Source organism: Callithrix jacchus, chromosome 14 (assembly GCF_049354715.1).
Source record: "Callithrix jacchus isolate 240 chromosome 14, calJac240_pri, whole genome shotgun sequence".
NCBI classification, from domain to species: Eukaryota; Metazoa; Chordata; class Mammalia; order Primates; family Cebidae; genus Callithrix; species Callithrix jacchus.
Window position 1 is genome coordinate 90,515,543 of NC_133515.1, and position 13,406 is coordinate 90,528,948.

Genomic DNA, 13,406 nt, shown 5'->3' on the forward strand with positions numbered 1-13,406 from the left:
CAGTATGCCTGAGGGAAGAGAACAATTCTTGTGAGACAAGAGCAGAAAACTAAGCTGATTTGAGAAACCGAAGGACCTATGCATACTAAGTGTGATTTGTGCTTTAGAATGGAGTCTTATGGATAAACTGCTTTGTATATACATTGTTAGCTGATTAATAAATGTCTGTATTCTTTCTCTAAATAATGTGAAAGCTCCTAGGAAGGGATATATATATATATATATATATATACTTTTTTTCTATATTCCTTCAGAGTCCATAAGCAATTATACAATAAATGAAGGTACCTGTTTACTTTTACACCACTTTCATCCCATTCTAAACATAGACATTTCTAATCCATAACAACTTATGGAAAGGTTTGTCTTTATTTATTTCTGCTTCAGGGCATGTTATATAAGGGCAATATTCTATTACCCAGAATATTTGAGTCCCTATGCTCTGATGGCTGAGGGTGGTCAGAATCAGATGAAAAGGAAAACAGCCTTAGGAAATGCTTCAAAGGAAATAAAAACAAGCCAGACTAGGTAACCTTGTCCACCCCCTTACATTTCTCTCCCACTTCATTTACATAAGAGGTTCCCAAATTTAGGTTTGGTACCTACGTTTTATTCCTAGAGAGTTAGATTCAATAGGTAGGGCTGGGAGGAAGGGGTGGGGAAGGTATTTTTTTAAATGTCTAAAGATGTGAATTCTGATTTTATAGAGAAAGAATCTACGTTTTTAGAATTCTCAATTAAAACTGTAGCCTTCTGAAGTTCGAAAGAAAAATTTTGAGGGCATCCTGTGATCAATTATTCATACTAACTTCTTAATATAAGCCCAATGGATAGAACATAGCATGAATTTGTATCCGGTCTATAGATGGAACAGAATAAATAAAAATAATTACTAGGAATGACCATTCTATGAAATAAGCAGTTACCCACCTGGCTCTGGGCCTCCAGTTTTATTTCCTCAGGAGCAGGTTTGGTCATTGGGGTTGGGTTTGTATTACAAGGATCCATCTGTTCTTTCTTTTCCACTTTCACCTTTACATCATCCAGGCTCAGGTTTGGAGTTGATCTTAAATCTTTCTCATCTTTATCTAAAAGATAGCGTAGGAGCTGATGGTCTTTTGATTCTTTTTTCTTTGAAGCATCCAGTTCCAGTTTTATGCTGGAGTTCCCTTGTACCTGTCCAGTCACTGACACAGAAGTAGATGCACTGTCCTTTTTATCAGGCTCGACAGACAAAGTAGTGATATCTGAGGGGCTACCCTCCTGTAGGAGCCGGTGCAGAATTTTATGCCGCTCTGTCAATGAGCTATGAGAGGAGGGGCAAGAACCTCCTGAAGAGTTAGCAGAGGCAGAATTGGAAGTGCCTGTGCAAGACAGGACATCTTTGCAGCTTGTGTCTATATCAGCATGCCGTAACTGCTGTTCGGCAGTTGTTGTCAAAAGCTGCACTAGTTTGTGACTGGTTTGAGAGTACTTACTGTCTCCATCTGAGAGTCTGTCACTGTTATGCAGAAGCCCTGAATCCAGAGGTTTGCCATCACTAGAGCTGTTGTCAGATTGAATCATTTCATTTAAAATGGATGCAATCTCTTTGTTATCTTTGGACTCAGCTTTCGCTGGTTGTATATTTAATCTGTTAGGTGAATTCTGTGAGCTTATCTGCCTGAGGACTGGAGAACTGGCAGAGAAGCCAACGGAGTTATTGGGTCCTTCATTCATACCCTGTAAAGATGTTACTGGGATATTTGAATAAGATCGGTTATTATTATTACAGGCACTACTTGTCATGCCAACGGGAGAGCTTAATGTTGAAATATTAGGAGGAAAGGAATTGTTGGGCATCCTGGGCCTTGTTGCCAATCCAGAAGTAACCTGTCTTCTTGGAGACATGAACTGTGCTAGGGATATTCCTGTACCTTCCATAGGAGAATTATTGAGGTTTAAAGAGGGGTTACTGCTCTGTGAACTGGCCTGTCCTTGGTTTAAGGCAACAGTGGCTACAATCTGACTTCCAGGTGAGCATCCAAAACTTCCTTGGCTGTTGCTAGAATTACTGTGACTGCTGCTATGAAGGTCTGAACTCTGCTGACGGTTTATTCTGGTAGATACCATGTTGCTGCTGGATGGTGGCAATGTGGATGAACGAGCCACACCATGAGCTGGAGAGATATTAGGATTGACCGAGGGGTTTACTCGGGGAATTGACATTCCAGAATTAGTGTCATCTTGAGGAGAAAGCCCACTGTGTTCCCTGGGGGGAAAAAGAAATCATTATTCAAACATCTTCATTTGTTTCTATTAAAATATTTTTATGATGCATATTCTAAAACAAGACCATTGATTTCATACTATGCAAGCTATTAAGTAAAGAGCTTCTGCATCATCTTAAATCAAGAAAAAGACAGTTTCTTAAATTAAGAAAAACTACTGCAAAATATTAGCATCACTTAATAAGAAATAAGGCTTATCAACTCTTACACTTGATAATGGTCTGTTACATGTAAAAGAAATTTTTCTTGGTTTTTGGAAAAAATCCAATATATGTTATTTTAAACACTTCTAAACTTAATACACACAATTAACATTATAATAATATTTTTGGTTGAAAAAGAAATTTCCCACACCTCTGGTTATAAAATACTTATTTATGACTCCTGTTACAGCTTTTAAGTATTTCAACTCCAAAGAGGAAGACTGGGTAAGGAAAATACTGTGTCGCTGATGTAAAATTAAAAAGGGTGATATGCAGACATAGCAGATGTTTTGAAAGAGAAATCACAATATGGAAAAAAGAACTGTGCTAATTCCACTCACAAGCATAATTTAAACTAAAAGTAGAGAAAAACCAGAATACTGAATTCAGGTTTTCAGTGAGTTCTTTACTCAAATTCATAATTATGACAACAGATTTGTGACTGGCATTACCATGTTCTAATAAGCAAATACATTAGATGAGAAAAAGATGAAGTGAGGGGAAATGTCTTTGCTTTTAATGCTACATTTTAACCATTGTAAATGTAGGATTTTGAATAAATCACAGGATAAAAGAACAGTTTCATGAATTTACCATATATCAGTGTAAAACATACTTGGGGGGGAACAAATTAGAGGCAATGGCATTAAAAAAATCTCAAGTTGATGGTTTAATGATTTGTAATTTCTGTGAGAAATTGCCAGCTTGAACTCAGGAGCCACCAAGTATGCCCTAATGAAAATAAAATATTTTCAAAAATAAAAATAACAATAACAACGTTAACCAACTTTGAAATCTCTTATAAGATTCACATATGAAATGCTATAAATTTTTAGCCATCTTTTGGTTTTATCCTCTAAAAAGCATATTTTCAGATGCAGTTTTCCTATCTCCCTTTATGAACAACAAAGCTATTACATGATAAAACTATAAAACTCAATATGGATATATTAATTATATGTACTCATCATACTAGTTTTGTGCCTAATTTAGAATTTCTGCTTTCTAGCCATCAAGAATATAAAAAATTTCCCTGAGAAGAGATATGTGAACTGGCTTATTTCATATGAAGCTCTCCAAATAAGTAGTACCTGTCGATGATATGAATTCCCATGATGAAAGGTTGCATATCTGGACTTTGAGGGTAGCAAAGTTTACACTTGGTGTGGGCACTAAGCATTGTCCCATCATTCAATATGAATCTATAGGAGGGGCTGGAGGCAGTGCCACGGGTCATCACTGTTTCAAACAAAAGAGAAACCTAGTTAAAATTCTGATACTTATACACTAGCTTTAAAGTCACCAGGCTTTATTTATTTCTACTTAGAACCTCATTTTAAATGCCCTCCCAACTGCTGCCTGCTTAGACTCAGAATAAAAAGTAGTTCAGACAAAGCAGACATGAGGAGGAAAGATGATTCCAGTTGAAATATACCACTTGATGACAGGTTTTAATTTAGTCATACTTGAATGGGTATCTCCTCACAGAAGTTATGATTATGAGGAAATCCCAAATCTGGGAAATATCATCTTTTTTTTTTTTCCTTCTGACACAGAGTCTCGCTCTGTCGCACGCTGTAGTGCAATGGTGCAATCTCAGTTCACTGCAACCTCTGCCTCCCAGGTTCAAGCAATTCTCCTGCCTCTGTCTTCCAAGTAGCTGGGACTACAGGCGCCCACCACCATGGCTAATTTTTGTATTTTTAGTAGAGGCAGGGTTTCACTATGTTGGCCAGGCTGGTCTCAAACTCCTGACCTCAAACAATCGATCCACCTTGGCCTCCCAAAGTGCTGTGATTACAGGCATAAGCCACTGCGCCTGGCCCAACCTTAATCTTTCTCTATACTGGGGGCAGCTCATCAAATTTATGAAGTCTCCATTAAAATTCCAAAAAAATGTTTCTCCCCTCTTACTCTCATTATTATCTTTAACAAATTTTGTTTTCTCTTTTGCTGGATGATTTTTTAATAACAGCTCTACTAAGATGTAACTCATATACCATAAAATTTACTAAGTTTTGATCAGCTAACAGATTTCCTTAACTAATATTCAAATTTAATTTTTTCACTCAGGAATGTGAATCACTAAGGCCCCATTTGATAAATTATTAGATTTATAAATATGTGTAAAATGTGTGTACTATTTTTAATGTCTGAATTTTTAAAGTTTAGTAAGCAAATTAAGATAAAGCCAATGGTTATTAGTATAAGGAACAAAAACTAAGTTAAGGCATTCAAGTCACTTTATAAGCAGCATAATTTACTTCTGTCTTAAAGCTTTACTAACAGCAGAAAAAATTCTAACCACATAGGTATTTATTAAATATGTAAAGGCTATGCTAGACTATTATGTAATAAAACATCACTGCTATTTTAAATCATATAATTCTATTTTAAGAAAGAGTGAGTACTACCACAAACGAATGTTATAATTTAGCCTGTGAAAAAGGTTAGTCCAATTTTTAAAAACATTTCAGAAGGGGCTTTGATTACATTTTAAAGGACATGCGAAAGAAGCTTAAAATTACCAATTAATAAATAATTTTTGAAGTTACATGTTAGTTGAAGTAAACAAAACATGTTCTTATTGTCCTGTGTATACAGTACCAACTGAAAAAGGTATAGTTTGGTGTAAATCTATACCATAATATCTAAGTACCAAAACCAGAATATAAATTTAATTAAAAAGGATAAGAGTTACATCCGACAATCACATTCTTTACCCATCTGGCAATTTCAGTGAAATCACTGGCATAGTTACTAAATATAATGTATCTAAACTAGGAGAAGTTCCTGAATTTCGGGAATCCTATTAATTGAATACAAGAAAATTACCACACTTTATGTTTTGAAGTCAGATTATTTGTTTTGGATGAGAATGTGTGGACTAAGATTCAGCATTTTATAATTCATTCAGCCATTCTTAGAAATGAGAAAAAGGCAATATTTAATATGGTAAAATTTCAATTAATTAGAATTCAGCAAGACTCTCCAGTTAACTAAAATTCTGGTGCTTAATTGTTCAGATGAAGAGGTAAAAGGAAGGCAGCATACATCAACAAAAAGAGTAAGAGTGTAGGAGTCACATTCAGGCTTGACCTTTCACTGTCATTTACAAGTTTAAGCCTTAATGCAAATTAACCTTCACCCATCTCACTTTACTCATTACTGAAATTGAGCCAATAACAATGTAAGATAATATCTAGCATGAAGCCTAGCATGGAGTACATAGCAGGTATTATAATGAATATTTCCTCAATAAACATCAAAGGGAAAAAAAAAAAACAAGAAATATGCAGCTTCCAAAGTACTTATGTTCTGAGTCATACACACAGTTAATCCCTAGACACCATTTACGGCAACAGCTAACCCTGTATAACAATCACTAATACTTTGAATTAAGAGATGAGTAAGGTAGCCACAGCTCTTCACAGAGATGGTTCAATAAACATTTGCTCTACACAACAAATTTTCCTTTAAGTGGGTTTCAAGGTTTAGTTTTGGAATCTCATTTTGATTATAGGTCTTGGCCTGGTTTTCTGACCTAATTTTGTCATCTTTACAGCTAGTATTTTAATCTCTGATTCCTGTGTCCATTTCTAAACTTTTTGGAACACTTAGGGGGGACAGATATTATTGAAGGACTGTTATTGACACCTCAGAATCCTTCCAGAGAACCTTTAACGTGACAGCTGTTTTTGCTTTTTGTTTTTTTTTCCCCTAGAATAGGCCTCAACAGAGCTACAAAGCAAAGGAATCATTAAATTTTCCCTGGTTACAGCAGCTGTAGAAGCAAAGCTTTTTGGGTTTTTGATCCCTCCCAATTTGGTGCTGAGATAACCCCAAACAAGCACGCCTTACTGATATTAACAAAATAGGCAGGTATAAAATGTGTGGCAGGGTACTATGGGTCAATGCTGGTAGAAATTTATTTTTCTTTGTGGCAGTCACCTAAATATATGCAAAAAAAAAAGAATTAAAAAATTGTTAGGTACAGAAAAAATAATTACCCCTAGATATTTAAAAATTTTTAATCACCATTGAGTGAACTCTATTTATTATATCAAAATCACAAGAGGACAGTAAACTCATATTTTAAATATTTTTAACAAAGTTTGACATAAAAAGATTTTCAGTTAATTGTTACATGGACCGTGGACTTAACCACATTACACAAGTCTCAAAGAACATTCTAATTAATCATTAATATGGATACTTTATGTTTTATAGCAATGCGTCCAAACTTAATACCTAAACCCCTTCCAGTTTTTTTGAGACAGGGTCTCACTCTGTCACCCAGGTTAGAGTGTAGTGGCGCGATCTCAGCTAACTGCAACCTCCACCTCCCGGGTTCAAGTGATTCTCCTGCTTCAGACTCCTGAGTAGCTGGGATTATAGGCGTGTGCCACCGTGCTCGGCTAATTTTTGTATTTTTAGTAGAGACAGGGTTTTGCCATGTTGGCCAGGCTGGTCTTGAACTCCTGACTTCAGATGATCTGCCTGCCTCAAACTCCTGTGCTCCCACCTCAGCCTCTCAAAATGCTGGGATTACAGGCATGAGCCACCATGCCTGGCCTTAACTATATTTTTTAAAAGATGAAAACAGCTTTATTTTAATACGAAGTTAATAGACAGGTGAACAAAGAATAAGTAAAGTCATTTGTAATTCTACCATGCAGAGATAACTGTTAAAATTTTGTTAATTTTCTAGAATTGGATAAATAGATACCTAAATGATCATATTATATATGCTGTGCCCTCTTGGTCTACCTTTTTTTTGGGGGAGGGGGACAGTGTCTCACTGTGTCACCCAGCCTGGAGTGCAGTAGCACAATCAAGGCTAACTGAAGTCTTGAATTCCTGGGCTCAAGCAATGCTCCCACCTCAGCCTCCTGACTAGCTAGAACCATAGCTATATGCCACCAAGCCTGGCTAATTTTTGTATTTTTATTTTTTGTAGAGATGAGGTTTTGCCATGATGCCCAGACTGGTCTTGAACTTCTGGGCTCAAGCAATCTGCCTGTCTCGGCCTCCCATGGGCTGAGATTCCAGGCTACGGTGCCCAGCCACCTACTTTTTTAATATAACAATATGTCAGGGATATTTCAAAGATAAGAAAAGATTATCTATTATATCATTATATATATGTAAACAGAACTTTCATACAACTAGTTTCTAGGTTATATAACCTGACATTTCCCACTGTATGGCATTAACTGCTGATAGATGTGCTCCAGAAAAAAGTATTCTGTGGGAAAAAAAAGTCTCAGTAACAAAATGTTTTATTATGGAACTTCTCAGAAACTTAGATACCTCACATATATCTTATAAATCCCTTAAAGTGGGATTAAGCATAAAACATAATTTCCTAGTTATAGTTATTAATAGTTTGCAGAATCTAGGTTCATATTTTACAAATTTCTCTGTAAGTAAACATCTTAGACTATAGACTCTGATTCAGTAGTATGGGGTGGGGCCCAGAAATCTAGTTTAACAATTGCCCCAGATGAATCTATCTTATCAGGGACCTTGAGAAGCACTATAACCTAGATACTTCTTTGAAGTAATAGTTTTCAATTGAACAGAACCTGAGAACTTTTTCTAAACTATGCGCACTTGCATGGATCTTCTCCTAGTTTAAAAAGTTCCTCAAGTGATCCTGATACCCATATTTCTCCCCAATCTCAATATAAAACCATGGCTTTAATCTAATTCATGCTGGATAGTTCTCAAATATTCTTTGACCAAAATGTGTTTTCAAACTTGATTCTGGAAAACGGCAAACTCTCTTTGACAGCAGTTTATGAGTTGACTCTGTCAAAAGCAGCTAACAAACAAAACTGAAACTAGAAATTTTAATGCATATTAGGATTTTAGACTAGTTGCTGCCTTCAAAGAGTAAGTTAATGGGCAGGAAAAAAGATAACAGATGGAGGACAAACTTTTCCTGCCTAACTATCAATCACTGTAAAGTTCTACATAAAATCAAGAATATGGTGCATAATTTGTCTCACTCTTTTTATACTGTCCCTAAGTGAAAAGGCAGCAAGAAAACTGCAAATGCAAATTACACCCCTCTCCAATCTCGATGGACCAATGGTTGTCAAACTTAAGCATTATCTTTAAGGTTTGTTAAGATATCTGGGAGGGTGTTCATCTGATATTTTAATTCAGCAGGTGTTCATCTGATATTTTAATATTAATCACATATTTTAATTTAACATGTGATTCTCATGAAAGTGCTTCATTGACCACATTTCTCATATCTGGCTAGATACTGCAGAACAGAAAATATCGGAGAAAGCTGTGCTAAATCCATGAAACCTGTTTGTCAGGTTGTTTAGAATCTCCAAAACACTGGATTCAGTCATGAGAACTCTGGACAATACAAGAACAATACAAGTTATTTCTATTGAGAATCTTTTTTTCCCTAAAAAAAGCAGAATGAGGGGACATTAAAAAATTACTAATGGGGAAGAGGTATTGGATTATACTTATAATTCTTTAAATTTTACTCTAAATTATTTCAGTTTATATAATAATGACAAACTAATTACTTATACTTTAATCAATCTATTTTATGGGGAATACTGTTGAAGGTTTAGAAATCTTCAATTGTGGCCTAATCACATCTATGGGGAGCCTAGTCATTTGGATAATGAGACAGTAAGCTAGATCTGCTTTGCCTTGGTGAAAATATACATAAGTTACAGGCAAATAAATCTTTTAAGTGAAGACTTGGAAGGCCCAACTTAAACTTAAGGCAAAAATCAGAAGTACTACATATTTGAGAACTTTAGGCAATGAGTGGAGACAGTGCTCTGAGTCCCAAACCTATGCAAAAGAGAAGCGTCACTCTTGGTAGAGGAAGTCACAAAGTTCACATACAGTGGATGGCATTAGTAACTTATTGTAATGGTTTTCCAAACCTGGCTACCCTTTCAGAGTGCCTGGGAAACTTTTTAAAAAATTCTGGGCTCTACCCAGTGAGATATAATCTTAGGGGGTGGTATAGGTCTAGTAAAGAGGCCACTAGAGAAACACTAGTATGTATGAAGCTGTTCCAGCAATACCCAGATTGTGATATTTATATAGATGGCTTCCCGGAAAAAGAAAAAAATCAAACTACTTCCTCCACATATCACTAGGAAGCAGTTGATCTAAAATGTAACGAATGGAAAATCATCTGTAAACTTAGGAAATCTAACATTACCAGAAAAATGTTAAAAACCTGGGGAGAAATGCCAAATGTGGGTGAAGGGGAGAAGAAAAGCAAAGCACACTGCCATGTGTGTACCTACGCAACTGTCTTGCATGCTCTGCTCATGTACCCCAAAACCTATAATCCAATAAAAAATTAAAAAAAAAATTTAGAATGATGAAATAATGAAAAATATTTTTAAATTGTTTTTTAGGAATAGCCATACAAAGAGATTCTTACCAAAGAAACTATCTAGAGATTAGAGATTAAATTTCACTAGGAAGAGAATGTTAGGCTACCAGAATTAAATGACAATGTTTTTAATGTGCATCAAAACCCTTTAATTCTGAACTTCTGTAAACTTTCTGACCTTAATTCTCAAATAACCTTTCCTACCTTTCTTGTAGTACTGTTAAGTTTCTTGAGGGCAGGGAATATACATATCTTATACTCCCATGATGCTAAGACCCAGCAGCTATGCAGTAATTAATAATTTCATAGGATGTATTTTTTGACTTGAAATTTCAACCTGAGTCAGGAGATACAGGTGCTGCAAGGGTCATGAAGTAAACATGCATGATACTGATCTCTGTGTTATCCAGAAGACCTCTGACATTCCGGGAATGATCTTTAAGAGCCAAACAAAATATTACTTCTTCTCTGAATTCATCCTTAATTCTTCAAGTCAGAATTAATTTTTTTCTTCTTTGATTATGGTTCTATCATATCCCACATCACACTGATCTTTAGGGTTGTCATATATCTTCCTACTGTGTAATAAGCTCTTTAAGGGCAAAACCTTGTTTCTTAGTTATTGTATCCCTGGCACCTTATATAGTGTTCTGTGTATATTGGGAACTTGATATATGCCTGCTGAATGAATGAATGAATGAATGAGTGACCACCACACAACATCCTGTTCTTTAGAACGTGTATTCCAAATTTCAGGATCCACTCATGAATTACTTTGCTTACCCATTTCTTCCTTTCCTAAAACTGATTATTACAAAAACTATAATTTGGAGAAAATACTTATCAAGCCATAAGTTCTATATAAACTATTCAAATATCAGTAAAGATAAAGGTTAATGAAAATAATCGAGAGAGAGAACTATACCTTCTTGGAACAGTTGTCTGGCATAAGATGGCTCTCTGCCCTGAGGTTGGAAAAAAGCATAAATGCACTTCCTCACTAAATCTTCCCAGCCAGTTCTGCCAGCAGCTCTCAGGGAACTAGTGTCAATAGAGATGATTTTACCTGTACAAAAAATAAAAGTTTATATTTATAACACCCTCTTTATGTAAATCATCCATGTTTCAAAACGAACAACTGCGTCTGAGAAATATTCTTTCTTTCCAAATACTCAATAAACAAGTGTTAAAAGTATTAAAAAGCACCATTAATTTTTATTACATATAGTTATGAACTATGTTATTGACATAAAAATTGTTTTGGTCTTGGAATGTGTTACGTCCTAGTATATCATACTCTAAAATTCAATTATAGTCAAGGATTAAAGTCATATCATAATGACCTGACACTACTGAGACTAATCCAGTTCAAATTGCTCTGGCTTGGTCTCTGGATTCTGTTCTCTGTATACTGATGACTGACTGGAAAGAAGAGACAAAGATGAAGTATACTGTTTGGTTTAAATTAATTTCTAATTACTAAGTAAAGTATTTATGAGTAAAGAATATGAGAAAAGCAAGCCTTTTCCTTTCTACCCTTTGCTGGGCTGTGTTTAGTAGGCAATACTGTATTTAAGATTAACCAAAAGACTGAAGGCAAATAGCAAGTTAAATCAGAAAATGGTAAGTGAGAACATTAAGATTTGCTAGGCAGGTTGGATCCAAGATGGCCGATCAGGAGCAGCTCAGGATTGCAGCTCCCAGTGAAAGCACAGAGGGTGAGTGGATGCCGCATTTCCAAACAAATTTTTATTGCCAACAGACCAGGAGATTCCCAGGCAGAGGAGCCCCATGGGTCACCAGCACAGCTGGTTTGGCTGGCGCGGCTGCTTTGCCAGCGCCCCGGGGTGGCGGTTCTTCATACAAAATACACAAGTCCGGGCACTGTTTTAGCTGGTGATTGGAGCTCCGGGAAGGCAGAGTCACCCATTCATCTGATTAAAAAGGGGACTGAAACAGGGAGCCAGGCCAGGAGATTCCCAGGCAAAAAAACACAGTGAATCTCAGCACTGCTGTTTCAGCCAGCACAGCGGGTAGCCACACGGCAAATCACACAGATCCTGGCACCTTTTCAACAGGCAACTGAAACATCTGAGAGAGAGTCAAGCATTCAACTAAAAAAAAAGGCTCTGAGGCAGGGAGCTAGGTGATCAGGCTTGGCTTGTCCCAGCCCAACAAAAAAACAGCAATTGGAAATGCCCTGGGTTGAGAGTTTCACAGCAGCACAGCTGAACGTGGGAAGGTCCAGCTCTGTGAAGGAGGGGTGTCTGCCATTACCGAGGCACTCCACCACTATGGAGGTAGTCCGCCATTGCTGGGGCAACCTGCCATTACAGAGAGAGTCCGCCATTACAGAGGTGGGCTGGCTTTGCTGAGGCAGTTCTAACTACACCTGTATAAACAGGACTGCAGGGAAGTTCACATGGCAGCTGGGAGGAGCCCACAGCAGCTCAGCAAAGCCTCTGCAGGCAGACAGTGACTAGGCTGGCTCCTCGCTGGGCAGGGCCGCTCTGATAAAAAGGCAGCAGCACAACAGAAACTCATAAATAAAGCCCTAACTACCTGGGACAGAGCACCTGGGGGGGGAAAAAAGTGGGTTTATGAGTTCTGCTGCAGCAGACTTAAACGTACCTGCCAAGCAGCTCTAAATGAACAACAGAGATCACAGCTCAGCACTTGAGCTTCTATAAAGGATAGACTGTCTCCTCAAGCAGCTCCCTGACCCCAGTATATCCAAAGAGTCACCTCACAAAGGACTGATCAGACTGACATTTGGTGGGTATCCTACTGGGACAAAGATAGCAGAAAGAAGAAACTGGCAGTAACTGTTACTGTTCTGCAGCCGCTGCAGGTGATCCCAAGGCAAGCAGGGCCTGGACTGGACCTCAGCAGTCCTACTGCAAATGGACCAGACTGTTAGAAGGAAAACTAAGAAACAGAAGAAAATAACTTCATCATCAACAAACTGGATGTCCACTCAGAGACCCAATCTGAAAGTCAACAACTGCAAAGACGACAGGTGGATGAATCCACAAAGATGGGAAGAAACCAGTGCAAAAAGGATGAAAGCAGTCGAAACCAGAACACCTCTCCTCCTACAAGGGATCACAACTCCTCACCAGCAAGGGAACAAGGCTGGATGGAGAATGAGTGTGATGAATTGACAGAATCAGGCTTCAGAAGGTGGGTAATAATAAACTTCTGTGAGGTAAAAGAACATGTTCTAACCCAATGCAAAGAAACTAAGAAGCTTGAAAAAAATATTTGATGAAATGCTAACAAGAATAGACAACTTAGAGAGAAAGATAAGTGAACTGATGGAGCTCAAAAACACAACACGAGACCTTCACGAAGCATGCACAAGTTTCAACAGCTGAATTGACAAAGCAGAAGAAAGGATATCAGAGGTCGAAGATCAACTTAATGAAATAAAAGGAGAAGGCAAGATTAGAAAAAAAAGGGAAAAAGGAATGAACAAGTCTTCAAGAAATACGGGACTATGTGAAAAGACCTAATCTACGTTTGATAGGTGTACCTGAA

General features: G+C 37.2%; 1 protein-coding gene across 7 annotated transcripts in view; it reads right to left on the reverse strand.

The window, feature by feature from the left end:
* NCOA1 (nuclear receptor coactivator 1) overlaps positions 1-13,406 on the reverse strand; it is a 290,014-nt gene that overhangs the window by 66,876 nt on the left and 209,732 nt on the right. For all 7 annotated transcript variants that reach the window (XM_078349811.1, XM_078349815.1, XM_078349814.1 and 4 more), the window contains 3 exons: positions 10,792-10,932; positions 3,565-3,712; positions 931-2,251 (listed from right to left, as the gene is read on the reverse strand). In XM_078349811.1, coding sequence (XP_078205937.1) covers positions 931-2,251; positions 3,565-3,712; positions 10,792-10,932 — 1,610 coding nt within the window. The remainder of the gene's footprint in view (positions 1-930; positions 2,252-3,564; positions 3,713-10,791; positions 10,933-13,406) is intronic.